The sequence below is a fragment of the Falco rusticolus genome, chromosome 1 (genome assembly GCF_015220075.1).
Source record: "Falco rusticolus isolate bFalRus1 chromosome 1, bFalRus1.pri, whole genome shotgun sequence".
Classification (NCBI taxonomy): Eukaryota; Metazoa; Chordata; class Aves; order Falconiformes; family Falconidae; genus Falco; species Falco rusticolus.
Window position 1 is genome coordinate 16,658,381 of NC_051187.1, and position 18,253 is coordinate 16,676,633.

General features: G+C 40.3%; 1 protein-coding gene across 3 annotated transcripts in view; it reads right to left on the bottom strand.

Annotated features, from left to right (window-relative positions):
- USP32 (ubiquitin specific peptidase 32) overlaps positions 1-14,461 on the bottom strand; it is an 81,173-nt gene extending 66,712 nt beyond the window's left edge. For 2 of the 3 annotated variants that reach the window (XM_037371345.1, XM_037371327.1), the window contains exon 1: positions 13,709-13,871. In XM_037371345.1, the coding sequence (XP_037227242.1) occupies positions 13,709-13,766 (58 nt within the window). In that variant the 5' untranslated portion in view covers positions 13,767-13,871. Of the gene's footprint in view, positions 1-13,708; positions 13,872-14,371 lie in introns of those variants that run through there. The other variant, XM_037371336.1, reaches the window with a different exon arrangement.
- Positions 14,462-18,253: the final 3,792 nt, after the last annotated feature.

Genomic DNA, 18,253 nt, shown 5'->3' on the forward strand with positions numbered 1-18,253 from the left:
GTATTTTTTCCTCCTACCTATTCTTTGGGTTTTGGCAGTAGTGGCTCATCCTGGGGATAAAGCTTTTCTTGGTTCTATTAGACCTAACCATAATGCATATCAAAGGTTTAACATCTTGTGTGCGAAGAGCAGAAGAAGATTTAGTTATTACAATAGGATTTGCCAATTTTCTGTAACATGAATACTTAGCATTTATGTGACGCTTTTAATCTTCAAAGAGCTTACTTCTCACAGTTACCATCGTCAAAAAGAACGCCATTAAGCATTACTAGCCTGTTTTATCCATCTGTAAGGTATCTCCATCAGGGCACATAGTCACATTGCTATTTTGGATTATGTTTGCTTCAAGCACAGCTAATCAGCACAGGTTCTGTGACAACCCTCCCCATAGACTACCGTGGATAGGAATTGCTACATAATAGCCCCGACAGTGAAATAATCCTCCCACCATCTGAGCACTTAAATCTTATTGGCTATATTTTATATCCTCAAGAATTAAAGGAGCCTAGTTTTATATGCTTACCAGTCCAACCCTGCAAACCACAGAAGAAACCTGAAAGAACCTGAAAATTCAGAAACAACTGCAGATCACTGAAATAACTTTTCATGCGTACGACCACAAATTTAAGTGCAACAGACTGCAATATTAGGGACAAAAGCAATTACTGTTATCAATTAAAGAACTAGTAAGCTCATTCTCAGTGACTGAATAAAGTGATTTCTGGCCCTGATTAATCACAGGATGCCATAGTCAGAGTACTTACCACTTCTTCCAAGATGAGGTGCTCTCACTGCTCTAGATACTCTCAATAAATCATTGCTGACCCTGGAGAAAACACACTCAGCTAGCTGACCAGCACAGCCAGGCATGGAACCAGTACATAAAAAGACAAAAGGAGGCAGAGGTGCAAGTTTTAAGTGGTTTTAAACACAGAGCATAAGCTGTCTTGCAGCAACAGCACCAAGAACTCTGAACTCCCCTCCAAAAGACAGAAGCATGGACAAAAATTAATTGTGGATTAGGCAAACCCTAAAAGTAAGCAACCCTGTCTGGGATGCCTGCCTTCACCTGAACATAATCATCACCCTCTGCCCAGTTTCCAACCTCTTCATTCCTCATTTTTCTTTCATTTTCCACTACTATTTTCTTCTGATGCTTCTTCGTAGTTTATGTAGTTTGTACATGATTTCATAGGAAGATGGCTTTCACTTTCAATCTTCCCAGTACTTAGACTGGACACTTAGTCCGACTTAGATTAGAAACAAAACTCTGCTCTTCTGAGCTGTCCCATCACCAGTCTTCCTGGCAAATATACTGAAAGTTTGTATTGTCATAGGTGAGCAGAACAGCTTCTGTCACAATTCAGAAAAGCTGCTTCCACTTTATTACCACCATGAAAATCAGCTAGACATCCATGCTTGTTAAGACAAAAATAACAATGAAATTATGTTATATAACTAATCTCCAAGAAATAAACAGCCTATTAAAAAGAAAGCCAAAGGCACATGCCAACTATGTAAATGCAAACAACACATAAGAACCTTGCTACAAAATAAACTGGAATATAACAAATATTTCACACCCTGTCTCCAAACAGTGCCAAAGATACCAAATGCAGCTATACCATGAATTGTTCTTTAATTAAAAAACAGTCTAAGCCTGAAATTTTAACATTATCTGCAACTTCTGCATAGGAAGGCAGTGTTTCCTGTAGCTTTCGGTGAGGACAAAAGGCAAGGAGTTCTAATTTGCAACTGCCAATACAGTTCCGATCAAGTATTTACTCAAGTATTAGTCTTTGGCAGTTAAAAGAACCAACTTGGTTAAGCATAATACTTAAATACAAGTAAAGAATAATAAAAGATTCAGATAATATTTACACACTACTAAATCTTAATCTCTAAAGTTAGAAGAAAAGTCAAGTGTTTTGGCACAAGCACATTACACACATGTACATACATATACAGCTGATGGCCAATAAACGGCTCTATTTCAAGCTTTCCTATTCTCAACTCTTGGGGATACATCTGCCTAAAATACAATCTCAAACTCAATGCAAAGTGAACTAATTTAGGGTCGGTCACATACTTCTGTCTTCTGTTACACTGTTATAAACACATGATAACAAGTTTACTACACAATCTGTGAATGGCTGAAAAATAAAAGCATCACAAATAGAGACACTAGTTTATTCAGTTAAGAAATAAAATAAAAACTAACATGTGGTTAGTTCTGGGACCCTACTACATGTTTGGTAGACCACCAAGAACTGAATCAGAGAATTATTTTTTTTTTTAACAGACAACAGCAAACCATTAGTGTCACTATTTCCAAATTCCACTGCGGCATCTCCTGTCAAGAGAATTCTCCATTAACACCCCAGGACTAATATTTTGAAGAATTATCCTGAAAGAGGACATACTAGTTTTAAGAATATCTGTGGTCTATTAAAAAATGAATCTCTAAAAATACTCCTCATCAGATGCACACTATTCCTAAGGCCCTACACTTAGAAGAATGAGATAGCATATTTAGATACCCCATGTAACAGCTGTATGGGAAACCACCTTGCAGTTAATTTTACTGCCACTGACCAATTTAGATTGATGCAATGACTCAAATTTCAGTTTTGTATAAACACACTGTCCATTGTTTCACAGAAGAAAAACAGAAACGGTATTAGAATGACTTAACACCACAGAGCTAAGATGCCCTGAATAGCATCAGCAGTTGGAATCTCTCCCTGAATCCCTGAAGAGACTCACAAGATATCCCCAAGGACAGTACTGTCTCTATTAGAAGCAGTACATTTACATAATAAATTATCAACATTTTATATGAAGATATATTTATCAAATTTTTATATTCTGCTTTTTAACCTCTATTCTTTTAATTCTCTGACTTCTGAGGAGATCTAGCCAGTGTTCCATATCGAAATTAGTGTGTATTATGGTTCCTTCCTCTTTTAACCTATCTACATGGCAATGCACTCATTATTTAAAGAATAAAGTAAGTTCACACAAGATATTTACACAACTGCGCTTTAAGCAAGGTGATGAGAAGACAAAGCTGAATTGCAGCTAACACAAAAACATGGGGAATTTGTCAGTGGCAAAAAAGATCTATTATAATTCTTTAGGAAAATAAAAATCATGTTATTAGCTGCAAGATTGGAAAACAGGGACCAAAAAGCTCTCACATCACTTTTCCACTGATAACAACTTTCATTAACATCCTCAAAGCATACAGAGCAGGCTATACTGACTGCACTAACTGCTGCTGCTGATTTTTCTTAAGAGCAACACTGCTTCAAGGTCTGTGAGGTGCAAATCCACTTTTCTAATTTTTAAACTAAAATCCAGGATTTAGCTGTATCACAGTTAGGGAAAACATGGTAAAAATCTTTGCAAGATCAGGAAATTTCCAGTGCAGAGTAAGATTTTGTTTCTGGACTACACTTAACAACTAGAAACACGGATTGAAAGGAAGTGCTTCTTCAGCCCTAAATAGATTCATGATGCCATATTCAAGTTCATTTTTAGAACTAATTCAATCTGCAAAACTGAAGTTCTCATAATTACTATCCCAATACTTTCAGTTCTTTTTCTCTATATCCACAGACTTATTAAATCTGGCACTTCCTGTTCTGCTTGGGTTTCTGAGTTCCTTCCACATTTTTTTCATTCAAGGTTTCAGAATTTTAGAATAGATTTTCCAACTACTGCATTAAAATTGATCATTTGAAACAACTGTCAAAAAAATCCAGCTAAATCAGTCTTGCAATCATTTGCAGAGCTCCACTGAGAGAGCAGCATATACCTGTTAAAGTACTTCAGTTCATGACTTGCTGCCAAAGCAGTCTGCCACAGGACAAAACCCGAGCATTTCCATTATCACTATAAATTAAGATAAGGAATATGAATTCAAAGCACAAAAGAAATTTAAGCATACATTCCACATTAAATAGTTAACATGAAATTAAATTGTATGAGTGGATGACAACTGAAAGACCAGCACTAACAAAAAGATAGATACAATGTGAATAAAAAAAACAGCTTGTGAGGAAGAATTCAAAAGGGCTTGTAATAGGTTTTATTTTTAAAGGACAAAGAATACATTTTTATACAGAATGCAATTATCTCTTATTTTGGCCTGGTGACATTGCCTCTCGTAACTTCTCAGTCCAATCCAGACTCTAAACTAAGCAAAACAGCTTCAAAGGACCTGGACATTAAAAAAAAAAAAAAAAGAAATGTTATAGAAGACACTGAGAATTAGCTTCACTTTCCCTTTGTAGGTGATGGTTAGAAGCAAGTATGGCACTTGGACAATTGGTGTGGCTGCCTCACTCCAGACAAGTTCTACGCTGCTTTTCTCTGCAGCTCGTGACATGCACCTGCAGCGTACCTGACGAGAAGTTAAATCCCTTTTCAAGGTACAGAATGTCTCACTGACTGTTTAAAACCACGCTACAAGTCAAAACTGAAGTATATAGCCATGTGGAAAGCCTGATGGTATTTCTGCCTGTCTGACCAATGCATCCAAAGTTCCCCATTATGAGTAAGGGGCTGTCTTGTTAGTTTCAACAGCATCCTTGTCCCAGAAACTCTGGATGGTTTGCAGCACATTCCACCTTAATGCACTGGTGAACACATTAACCTATGCCAGTTATGAATACCATTCCAGAAAAGAGATCATTATTTTGCCCCAAATACACCACATGGTTAGCACGAAGAATTGTTAGCCCCATCAGCACATTTCCATGTGATAAGAGAGGCTTGTTATGTGTTGCGATAGGCTAAAAGGAAAAGGGAGAGGAGGATTTAAACACCCTAGAGATCATGGCATGTCACTTGATATGCCAACTCACCCTACCTGCGATACCTAATCACTGTAGTGGAGGTAATGATTCAGGTAAGTAACTATTTCAGTGCTTTCACTATTTTTACATTAAGTACATAATAGGAAATAAACCCTGGTCATTACAAACTGCCTTGATTGTCATTTGTCCAAACCTTTCTCAGACATATCCTGTTTTGCTTCAGAACCAAATAAGGGCCATGTTGCAAATGTTAGCATATTTTTAAAAGAAAGTAATTTTGTTAAACTGTTAATATTATTTAACCAAGAAACACACATCTCTACCTCCTAGAACTCAGCCACATGTCAGTATTACACTAAAATAACGAGCATAATTTACTTTGTTTCTTGTCATTATAATGAATGACTTAATGGTCTACACGGAAAAATGCTGTGATTGATTATAACTTGCATCAGTTTTTAAACAGATATGGTGAACCACTAAAAAACTGTATGCAGACACATTTTGTTTAAAACCAAGATTTGAACCCAGCCTATACCCATGAAGAATCAGAAATCTAGAAAAGCTTTTACACTAGTTTAATAAAACTGCAGTGCAGAAAGATGTATTCTTTCCAAACATGTCCCCACCTATAAGGACTACACCAACCCTACTCATTAAAAAAAACCCCACTCTCCGACGTGTTAAAATTCATTACGTAAAGAAGAAACGGTAAGTACTATTACACAGCTAAGCTGAAAACACTAAAGCTATACACAGTCATCACTAACAAAGGAAAGATGTCCCTGAAGAAATCACAAAAGAGAAGGTACATTAGGATTTTGCCACTCTTTCAGCAAGCAGGGTATTTTTATTCCAGTAAGTGCCAGCAATAATATAGTATTCAAAGTTTTGTGAATTAGACCCTTTCAAACTCTAAGGCAGAATCTACCTTAATGGATTTTTCTTCTACATTCATCTTTGCCTAAAGGCTTCGTTGTATCATTATGTAAATGACCTTTTCATATGAAAATTAAATGTTAAAAGATGCTTTTTGTAGTTCTTCACTACTGCAAATATCACATGGACACTCACAGTAATTCAGACTAAGTATAACTTAAAGAAAAAGTAACTGCTTCAAGCAATATAACAAATAATGAAATAACTTGGTTTTAAAATATTTAAAAATTTAAAGTCTTATTTAGAATTAACCTTAAGAACTTACTTTCCTATACAGAAAGCTAAACTAGGAAATGATCAGTTTTGTTATGAACAATACCCAAGACTAGATTGTAAAATGCCATTCCGAGAACATGCATGCAGAACTTGACAACCTGCATATATACCTCCAGCACACTTCCCATCTCCTTGGATGCTCCTTGTAGAACACAGCTAGCAGTCAACACCTACAGAGAGGTTGGGCAGTTTAGCCTCCACTGAACACCAAGCCCCACATATTATTCAAAACCATTCTGTACGTTACCACCAATTAGTTTAGTGCTGCTAGCTACCTAGGGTGCAGCAACTGAGTGGATAGCAATCACCATACTCATTACAAAGGCAAAGACTTACCATTCAAGAGCAGGCAGAAAAACACTCACACTTCTTCTTGTCATTAAGAACACAACCTCACTTCACAGGTGTCTGTAAGTACCTAACTCTATAAGGTTCTGTGGTGAGACACCAAATGTTTCTTGGTGCGCTTCCAGCCCCTCAGTCAGCAGCAGTAAAACAAGACCACACCTCCCAAGCCAAGGAGGAACACAGCACCTACCTGGCCAGCAGGACTTAAGTGGATGCAAAGCTCCCCACCAAACAAACATCTAAATTTAATAGACTACTGTTAAATAACCCAGGAGCCCTAAAAAAGCCAGCTGGGTAGCTCCAGTTAACAATAGACCATGAAATACCTTAAGTCAGTGGACAGAAACAATTCCGGTATTTGAAAATGCAGCATTTGTTCTACTCCTCCTCCATTTCTGTATGCTCACTATATTTTGAATTTCCTCTTGAACCAAAAAAGAGCAGGAGTATTTTAAAAATAATCAGTAGCTAAGTCATACAGATACTGTGATAAGAGCTAAAGGACATACAACTCATGACACCTACCTGGCATCCCTCATATACCACATTATTTAGAACACATGTATGAATTCACAACCTAACCAAAAATATACTCCATTTTTAGAAGATACTCTGTCATTTTTTAATGACAGATGTTAGAAACATCTGTTTTCTTCAAACAGAAAAAATTCATTGTCAGTCCTATTACAAAGCAGCAGTTGTATGATAACCTTAATTTATAGAATTAAATAGACATATCATGCCTCACCTAATTACATTGCTTGCTAATGCTATGTTCTGTTTTATTGTCACAAAGTTTGTCATCCCTTCACAGGCCCATTTTTTGAATGTGATATCAATTTTTTTGAGTACTATGGAGCTGAATGCCTGCCTGGCTTACTTTATGAAATGAGACAGTAGGCTGGCTTCCCTTTGAGTACAGGAAGGGGAGTGAGGGTGGTTTTACTCATTTCTCCCACAATGCCAGCATCCAGAAAGCCGGATACTGTTACAAGTCAAGTATAACAGGACTCAAGTAGCCCCCTCTTTTCTTTTTTCCCCTTTCACATTTCATTAGAAATACTTCATATCATTTTGAAAAGCTTCCTATTTTCTATTTTTGTCTTGTTTTCTCTGTAGGACACTGTCAGGTAGATTTAGGACCCTGATGTTGTATTTCATAAAAATAGGCTTTACAAAATTCAAGATGAACAGAAATATTGCATAGAATTTATCAGGCTGGAAAGTATCTCAGGAGGTCACCGAGTTCAACCTTGTGTTTGAAACTGGGTCAACACTGAACTCAACCCAGCTTGCAGAGGGTTTTGTCCAGGCAGGTCTTGAAAACCTCTAAGGATGAAAGTTCAACAGCTTTCTCTGTGCAGGTATATTTAACAAAGCAAACAAGAAGCCACACAAAGCCTGCTGTTACAGGAGTAAAAACTAGAAACTGATTAGAGAGAGGTGATCAAGAAAATAACTGATTTCATCGATTAACATACAAGAAATAAAGCAGAACAAGCAACAGTTACATGAGCTATGAGCTATATGGGCATATAATCTATGAAACAAACCTACTGAGTATTTGAGTACTCAATTTTAGTCTACATCAATACAAGAAAATACATCACAGATATAATAGCCTGATAGTGTACTTTTTGTTTATATCAAGATGTTTAACACTCAAAATGAGGATTTGTTCAGCTTATCCTTTAGTTTCCAACCACCGTGGCTGGAATGATATTATCTTTTTACACTCATTTGGCAGCTTTCCTTGACCACTTTGATTTGAATCTCAAGTAACGTGCTGACAGAACAAAAATGCATCCAATGTTATAAGACTACTACTACTTAAACACAAGATTCACCTGTTGAAAGTGAGAAACAGAGGACTCCTAACACTTACTGAATCATATTTCAAGGTTCTAAGAGCTCTTTGCTTTAAGATGTTTCTTGTTTATGAAATGCCTACATTGTTAAACCCTCCTTTATCAGACTTACGTCACTGTGTGCACATCCAACATTTCAGCGCTTACTCGACAACTCCCTGCCATGCTCGGAACAGCGGGACTTGGGAACCACCAAGAAGTACTAAAAACCTACTAAAAGGTACACGATCAGCTCCTTCAGAACTGCAGCACACAGAGAAGCCTCAGCAGAAGGCAACATCTTCTTCTAACCTTTAAGTTTGCAACTAGTATTTCGTAAAGAACTTCTAAAGACCGCAAAAGGCTTCTCAGGAAAGGAAACTTACTTGACTTAAGTTCACTACACCAATGTTCCTCATTTCCAATAGGAAATAACTTGAGCAGTTAAAAGTAAGAAGAGGTTGAAAACCACTGAGTACACTTCTTTAAACTTGGAACCTGACGTAGAAGAGGAGAAAGTGGTCACTGCAACTCAGCAGATGAAGAATTACAAATAAACAACTCCTAACAGTAGCCTCTTTTCAGCAGTTCATGGAAGTTTAGGTAAAATTCCCCAAGTCACCTGTGCATTGCAGTAAGTGTTCAGCAGAGACTGCTGAGGTATCCTCCCAAAACAAGCATCAGAACTGAATGCCAAAGTTGTGAAATAATTACTGTGAATTTGAGTAGCTACTTGCAGCTCTACGGATTTATAAACAGGAAGTGTGAAGCTATGCATTCATACCTGCTTTAATCATATGACAGAGCCCTAAAGCCATCAAATACCGGCTGACATAACAAGTCTTGCTGTATAACCTAGACCGTCTCAACAGTGGATCCATTCATTCTGATAGCTTCAAAAAAAATAAGAAGAAAAAGAGGGCTGAGAGAGATCTAGGCATTTTCAACACATGCAGCTAAAAATTCAAAACTCCTTAAACAGAAGGACACAGGTTTATACCCCTAGAAAACAACACACCCTGAAGAATGTTCGCCTACCTATGGAGTTCAAGCATGGTTTCTCAAATATGAGAGAAAAGAAAGTAGAACAACTGCCTTCATGGGATATAGAAAGAATAAAACACTAAAATGGTTCCCCGATCACTTTTCCTAAAAATGCATCTGGGGTTTATTAAGTTAATTTCATAGTCTGGAGTAATAAAAAGTAGTCTTCTGTGGGATCAAAGGCTGAGTCCATGGATTTTGTCACCAGGTTGAGATCAAGACAACCTCAAATACATTATTATATATTTGCACAAGTTTTCCATCACCCTTTTGTCAGATTTATTACATCTGTACATTTGAGGATATTAACAATCAGACATCAGATATACACGCCTTGATTTAAATAAAACAAATGTAGCTATTTTTCAAATTCAATCAAGACACAAAAGGTCATTAGCAAGATTTATCCTCTGCCCATCACATAACATCAGTCATTATTGGAAAGCATACTAACTAATATTTTTGTGGATTAAAGCAAGTTTTCATTGCTTTGACAGGCTTCTTGTTCTTCAGTTGGTAGCATCTTTGAGATTACACAAATAGGAAAGAAAACTGTCCTCAGAAACTATTTCATGACCTCCCCAGAAGCAAATCCTACGAAATTTATACACCTGCAAGTTTTGCCTCAATATTAGCTGGCATTTTAATTGCACATACATTTTTGAAAGACGGCACTATTCTTGTTCTTTCTTTTTGCTCTTTTTCTCAGAGATAATTGTACACAGAACATAATGTAACAGATCTATCAGATGCCACTCTTTTCTCCAAACAGTACTCACTGACCACACTGACGCTGTGGCAGTTCCCCCTTCTTCCATCCCAGCATACATGCAACAAAAATTTTACACGCCTTCCACTCTGGCACAAATTTGACAGATCCATGATTATTCACTGACATTTCTTTTAAGTGGTTACCCGACAATATTTAGCATACACAAGCTGAAAATGGCCTGAATTAGCATGACCTTCCCCAAGTGGCATTCACAGAAACTTTAGCAATAGATCCTATAATTTCTTAACTTCCAAGTATCTGCATAAATTTACACTCTGTCTGCAATTATGTTTTGAAAGTTACTTAAGCAGAATACATTAACAGTCACTGGAAAATACAGTTCTTAGGGAATCTGAAATAAATTGGCCATCAATACTCTGTAGCCATCTCTCTCCCAGGGAATCCTCATTAAAATACCCTATACACAACACAGCATAGTGCAGAAGCTGCTGTGTTGGAGCTCGTACAACAGTAATAGAAAGTTCCTCCTTTTATAAAGTTTTATTGGCCCGAAGACAGCTCTTTAAGAAATCAGGTGTCAAGGCTGCCAGCAGAACAAGTAAAAGATAAGGCAGACTTTAGAATGCTACCTCCCAGGCGTAAGGCAAGGCCCAGCACTAGGCGTTCTCAGAAAGAGCGAGCAGCCAGCCAGCCGGATTAACAGAATGATAGTAGAGGCGTCAGAAATCAGAGGCACACGTCGGAAATGTTACCAAACCAAAAAGGGATACTGAGCGAGCTAGGGAAGCCTGCCTGACTTGCGGTACTGCCCTAGGAAGAAAACCACTCTTGGAGCTTAGGGCTAAGAAAAAAGTGCAACAAAGTCAAGAACCACATTCACAAACTTAAATTTGATAAAGTAACCAAAAATCTTATGCCCAGTTTGGAATGAAGCACTTCTTTTACTTCACCTATAACAACCTGTCTGTGAATTTCAACTCCTTACAAAGAAGCCATGCTCAGAAGGAGGTCTAAGGGGTCAGGAAGAGCTCTTCCCTCAAGTTTGGAACCCATACCTTTTCCACAACAACAAAGTAGTGCCTCTGGCTACTATAAATAAGATGACCGTAACTTGGGAATATTCATAACAAGAGAAGAGATGCCTAAAATAGCATCCCTTACTTCTCACTCCCAAACTACACAACCGGACAGAGATTTCACAAGGCACAAGGGAAAAAGGAAGACTAAAAAGGCTCAGTGTGACCTGCACTGGTGGACACAAGACAACTTCATCATGCCTATCCACATGGCCACGTCATCCACAGCACAGTCAGCTGTCTGTGTGAACAAGCAGAAAAAAAAAATTGCAGTACCATTTCATGCTCAACACTAGACCGCTCTCAGGCTTTCATCTCCTTGAATAGAAGTTACATTTTAGCTACCGTTATTTATATTGTGAGCGTTTAACCACAAAAACTCTCCTCACCTTCACAACCTTTGATTACTCCCAAAACGGAATTGCAATAAATAAAACTGTAGCCATTCACAGCTTACAAGCCTTATTTTCTGAAGCTTACAGAACCAGCAGCACTTATTGCATTTTTCCCCAATATTCTGGGAATCTGAAATTAAAACTAGCGTCTCACTTTCTGAATCACATCTAGATTCTAGATCAGAATGTTCTGAACGATTACTACTTCTGCAAGTATAGTTCACCACTATCAATTACATATGAAGAACTCACAGTTGAAGAATTTGTACAGTATCACCTAATATAAAACTTTCTTGCTATTTAACGACCAGGACACAACATTAGAGAAGGCAGCTCTAATTAGATATAAATGTATTTGGCTTTCTTTTTTTTTAGTATTTGTGTTTATCCATTATCTCTGTTTGTGTCCACAGAAATGCCACAAGTACCAGCATGGTTCTGTGCAAGTAAGAATGGCCTAACAAATAATGTTTTGATAACTAGCCTGTTTTATACACACAATGATTCACTGGTTAAGTAAACAACATAGTTATTTAGCAAAACATCAATTTATATTAGAGAGCCTAAAACAACCTTTCTGTTCTCCTACAGAAAAACAGTATTAAATGCCTCATACAGATAGAATAACATCAAAGAAAAATACTACATTCACTATGCAAGAAATAATTTTAAATAACTTGTTAAAAAAATCAATCTTATTTTTATGTCAAGTAAACTTTTAATTGTGAAACATCCAGATGAACTTCCTAGATTTTGAGGCAGTGTACCAGTTAAATCTAACTTGAAAACTCAAAACATTTGGTTTTTCTTATTTACGAACTTTGGAACATATGTCTTGACCAAACAAATATCTTTTCCACCAAAGAGCTTATTTCAAACGCTTCTTGTTATAGTCAACTTCACGCCTCTCCAAGCTACACTTATGAGTCCAGCTCCTCTAAAAATACATATAGCAATGCTTTTGAAGACTTCCTATACTTTCACTAGATCTGAAATTCTTCAAGGCTACGTTTAAAATCTGTACCAAAAGTGAGTTTGAATTACGTATTTGGTTCTTCTGCTTGACAGTATGTTGCTCCATTTCCTATTTGACATGGCACCCCTCAGAGGTTCCACCATAAAAAAAAATAAATTAAAATACTAATAAAAATCCCATTTCACATCAATTCGTGTTGTCCCTTCAATTAATGCTCAATGTTTCCTCCCACTTTTCCTTATCAATCTTTACATGCTTTTCAGATACAAGTAGAAATAAAAAGGGCAGCCACATATTGGTTTGAGCTTACAAATTTTATCAGTGCTTTAAATATCAAACAGGTGAACTGCTTCAACTGTCCGTGCTGCATCACATGAACGCACAATAGGGCAACAATTATAAAAAAACAGCCTTCCTGCAAACCATTTACTGTTGAAAATTACTGTCCCTCTTTGTCCTTGGACTTGGATATCAGTCCTGGAGCAAGGTAGCTGACAGGGTGTAGCTTGCCCGTCGCCTCGAAGCCCTGCAGCTGCGAGTATTCAGCATTCAGCTTGTTTATGTTTTCCCTTCACTAGTTCCTCTTTAAATTCTCCGGGAGCAATCTAGAAACGGACTAAACCAGCAACAGATATAACAAACCACGCCGAGCTACATCCATCTTCCCACCCAGAGATGCAGATGCGCGCTCCCTATCGCGGGCAGCACCAAGTAAACATGAGGAGCCGGCAGGGACGAGCCATGGGCGGCCAGCGCGGTAACTCCTGTCACAGCGGAGCGGCAGGGCTGCCCGGCGCCGCCTCCCAGCCGCGGGCACGGCGAGGCCGAGCCTGCCGGGTGGCGGGAGGGTCTGGCGGCGACAGCGCCCGCCGGGTGCCCCGGCCCCTCCGCGCGCTCCCTCAGCGCCGGGCCGCGGGACGGCACCGCCGGGGGGGGGCGGCTGCGACTGGAGAGACCCCCCCGCAGCGCTGCAGCCCGGGCCCCATTATTAACGTAGGGGAGATAAATATACATATAAATAAATAAATAAAGGGGGGGGGGGAAGGGGGGGAAGGGGGGGGGGAAGGAGCCTGAGGTAGAGGAACGGCGCAAGTGCCTCCGCGCCGGGGTCTGTCATGGTGGTGCGAGGAGTCACCAGGCACCGCCACGCCGCCCGCTGACAGGGGCAGAGCGGGGCCCGCTCCCGCAGCCCGCCCCCCCCCCAACGGATCACTCCGCACCTTCCCCCCCCACCCCCCAACACGCCCTCACCCCTTCGCAGGGCCTCGTCGTAGCTGAGGAAGCCGATGCGGGACTCCTTGGCGCCCATGATGCCCCTCAGTCCATGGCCTCCCCCGGCGGCCGGCTGGGCGCCGCGGAGCCGGGCTGCGCCGCTAGCGACTCCGGAGCACAGGGCCGGGCGGGGGGGGGCGGGGCGGGGCCGCGGCGGCCGGGGGGAGGAGGCGGCCGCGCGCCCTCCCCGCTGCCGCCTCCATGGCGGGTCACGTGAGCAGCCCGCCGCGCCGCGCCACGTGACGGGGAGGGCCGCCCGCCTCTCCCTTGGCGCCCCCTAACGGGCGCCGCGCGCTTCCCGCCTCCCCCTCACGGCCCGCCGAAGGCGCGCGCCTCTCCCTCAGCCGCCGGCCCGGGCGAGCCGCTGCCCGTCCCTTGGGACAGCGGGGCCCGGCGGCGGGCGTGCAGCGCGGCCAGCGCCTCAGGCCCGGCCTGGGGGCGGCCAGCCGTGCCACGGAGGGCCCGGGAAGAGCTCTGCCCTCACGCCTCAGAACCTGCCGCTCGCCACCTGTCAGCGCTCGCCTGGGTGGGCGGGCAGGCACTGAGGGGGTGCGGGGGAGCCCGGCGGAACGGCCTTTCCCCCCACCCCGGGCAGTGCGGGGGTGGCGGTCCAGCGCCTCGGCCCTTCAGCCCCCCTCGTACCTCACAGGGGCTGCGGCTCTCCTCAGCAAGTCCCCGAAGGAGATGTCCTGCAGGTACGGGGTGACGGAAGGAAGTTCCTGTTCCATTAAAATGTCTTTTCAATGTCTGAAACAGAAACACGGACTGAATCGTAAAAGGATCAGAAATACCTCTGTCCTTTGCTTGCTCTTGAACATGTTTGGTTTTAGTATTCAGTCCTATACTTGTACAGAACGGGAGGTTTTCCCAAATGGCTTTGTTACAACATTAATCCTGGTAACGTACCCTGGGTCACTCCCAAGCAGAAAATAAGGACTTTGAAAGAAAACACTGATTTCCAAGGGCAGCTTGTTCCAAGGATTGTTCCATGCACAGAAACAAAGCTTGTGAAAACACCAGTTGCGAGTCATTCCCCGATTTACAGTTTCCGTACTGAATGATCTTACCACATCAGAGCTGGAGAAAGGTCAAGCCAAAGTTACTTTCATGCTGATGTAAGGTCACACGTAGGTATTTTTATAGCAAACATTCCAAACAAATTTCATCTCTGATATGCAAAGCCAGGAATGCTGCTCACAGAGAAGCTAGCTTGAAGGCCAAATTTCTCCTCACATAATGCTACTCAACTGCAAAGACACTGCAAATGAATTAAGCTTTGTAAAGCCTCCTTGCTTTTTTTTTTCTGCCATCATCTGAATTGTTTATCATCTTAGATCTGTGACAAAGAATATAATTATTACACTCAAGCATAAAATCTGCCACAAATAACCTTTTGTCTCTCTGGAATATAGACTATGACGGTGAGGGGGAAGCTTAAATGCTTTTAAAAATTATAAATTAAACCATTGCAAACATACTTCACCTACCAGTCACTTGTTACATACTTATCTTTTAAAGAGGTTATAAGCTCCCTTGCAGCCTCTTACTCTTATGCTGCCTTTACATATCTCTTCTCAGTGTAGTCCCCCACCCAAGCAGCTTTCAATCTAGATACAATATAAACTGTTTGGAAAAAAAAAATCGGAGAGAATTAATTCTACAAACAATGGCAACAGGTCAATCAAAAGCATGTCAGCATATTAGAAACAGCTAGGGAAGTCTGTTTCATCTTGTGATTAAATAAGTATTCCAAACCCTAACGATGGCATTCTTTTTGCCATGCTCCATGATGGACCACTTTTTTAAGTATTAACTCACAGCTGAGGAGACTGGTTAATTCCCCACTTCACTGTGGTATCCTTTGTGACCTTATGTCTAGTAATAATCTTTAATGTTTTGGTTGCTCCTCTGAATTGCAAATAACAATAGAGAGTCCCATTTTGCTTGAACAAGCTGCGCTGGGATACAGCCAGACCCAACTGCCAGAGCAGTTACAGAAAGCATTAGAGCAGGAAACAACTACAATGGTGTTGTAACACAGCTTCACACCAATTTCTTCTAGTTTTCACGCCAATGTCTCCAGGACTATTTCCCTTGCCTCGCCTCCCTTAAGTCTGTTACTTTCATAGGTTGTATTATTAAACAGCAACAACCAAAACCCAAGTAACGAGGCATACCACAGAACTGACATTAACACTCCCAGGCCTGTTTCCTCAAGATGCATAGAGGTGAAGGAATCTGCGGGACAACAATTGCTGTTCAATGCTATTGCAACCCCCACAGTTTAACTGCTGTCCTGCATCTCCTCGATTCCATGTAGCAACATGGATGAATTACCAGCATCCCTTTTAGTATATTTACGGAAACCCATAGTTCTCTTTTCAGATTTCAAAAAAGCCTTCCACAAGTTAAGCTCTTCTAATTGCCCCTCTCTAATGAAGTACATCAATTCCACCAATTCTTAGCAGACTCACTCTATGCCAGTTTCAGATCACTTTTTCGAGTATGGATAACCAGACTTTTACCCCATTTTCAGCTGAGGCCCCACCATCACTTTGCAAAACTATTCCATTTTTATCTGTTAGGTCTTGACAGAGCCTCCACTTGTAGCACACACAACCCTGTCTCAGGCAGCAAAGATTATTAGCAGTATAGGTTTTTAATGGCAACTGGTTCACTTGGCAAGTCATGAAAAAAATGAATGTCTAAATACAATTACAGGTCAGATCCTGCCACCAGCTTGAAGTATAGTCACAAACAACGGACTGTATTTGATGCAAATGAGGAGGCAGAAACCTCTAGTGAGGAGTTCCTTCCTCTAGAAGGAAAATGGATTGGAATGATGGTTAATAATGATGGTTAACACCTCAAATGTTTTTTTAAATGCTCTTTCCAAAATGGTTAAAAGCATGTATTACTTTCAAGCTTGCTGGTTTTCATAGCTAGCTAAGTTTAGACTTACCCTATATTTTTGTACATTTTAAAAATCCAAACTCAAGTGACATCTCTTCCATGTCCCAGAGATACAAATGATGTCTAACAAGCAGTAAAATTTTGTTTGAAGAGTGCTTTAAATAATTTGCTTGATCCATTGTATGCACCATAGCTTGTGCCAAATTTAATAACAAAGATATTCTAGAATGGAAAAAGTCAGACTGGAGGTTTACGATGGCAGTGTCTTTGTTCAGATTAAATTAGGTATGTTCTCAAAGGCATTGAAGGAGGAACCTAGAGATAAGACTTTGTATGCTAACCATGATTAGATCTGGCAGTAAGTTTTTAATGAAGCCTTGTTGGGGAGCATAAGATTATAGATGTTGCTACTATTTAAATATATGTCAAAGGAAAATCAATTAAGATACAGTGAATTTATATTTGTATTAGGTGAATTGAGCTCTGCTTTTCTAGCAGAAAAGGGCTATATATGCAAATCTAACTGTAACTGGCCACGTGTCCTTTTGATTGCTGTGATTTATTAATTACACTATCCAAATCAATTCATAAGCACTTCCCAATATCTTTTAAGTGTCTTTGCATCATTGTCAAGTATCTGGAAAAACAGACATTGCCTCCTGCACAGAAGCTGCAGGAGCTTGCAGCAACGTTACCTTCTTGGTAGAGCAACCAAGCTGTCATCCTCCTGGGACTGGGGGAAGAAAGTCACACAGACTTCAGCTGAGGCTGACGTGGGCATCTGCTAGGGAGAAAGTGTTTCTTGAAACATTTGCATTGAAAAGGCCTGAACTCAACAGAGATAACCCAAGTAATTGTGGAACTGCTGCAGTGAATCAAAACCAATTCTGAGAAAATCAGTGTAAGTCCCTAGGATTTCCTGATTTAAAATTCACTGAGAACACATACCAAAAATGCAAGTTCTAGGCCTTGCTCTGTTTGCTTCTAAATCTCTGCTCCTCTTTCCCCAGTATCTGTCTCCCCACCCAAGGGTATTATTAATTTTTAAGGATCAGTTGATTTTGCAAACTACTCTCAAAACATATAAAGTATTATGCTATTCTATGTAAATGCTGCACTCTATTCTCCAGAGAAGTTGCAATCTTTATGTTGAGGATGATATAAAAAACTGCAGGCTACTCTTTAGTATTTGGTACTTAATACAAATTAGAAAGCAGGGCTGAGAGTTTTTCCAGCACAAAGATGAAAAAAATACAGAGAGCTAAAACTAAAGCTGAAACTGCCATAATTGTTGTATAGGAACTGGGACCCAACAAACATAAATACAAAATAGCACGAGGGGTGAGGAACTGATAGAATAATAGGAAAGACTCATGTCAAAGGCCTAGGTCAAATAGAGCAGAATGATCTAAATTTTGCACTTCCATAGAATAGTAGCCCATCAGCACCAAAGATTCTCTAACTCTCCATATCTCATAAATGTGTCCCGATAATGATTACTTAGTTGCAATGTTTTTGTGAAAGTAGCTTAAGAATTATTAGTAGTGGATTATGTTAAAAAAAAGGAAAATTCGGCTCAAACAGACTGCGGGATGGGTCATTTGTCAGAAA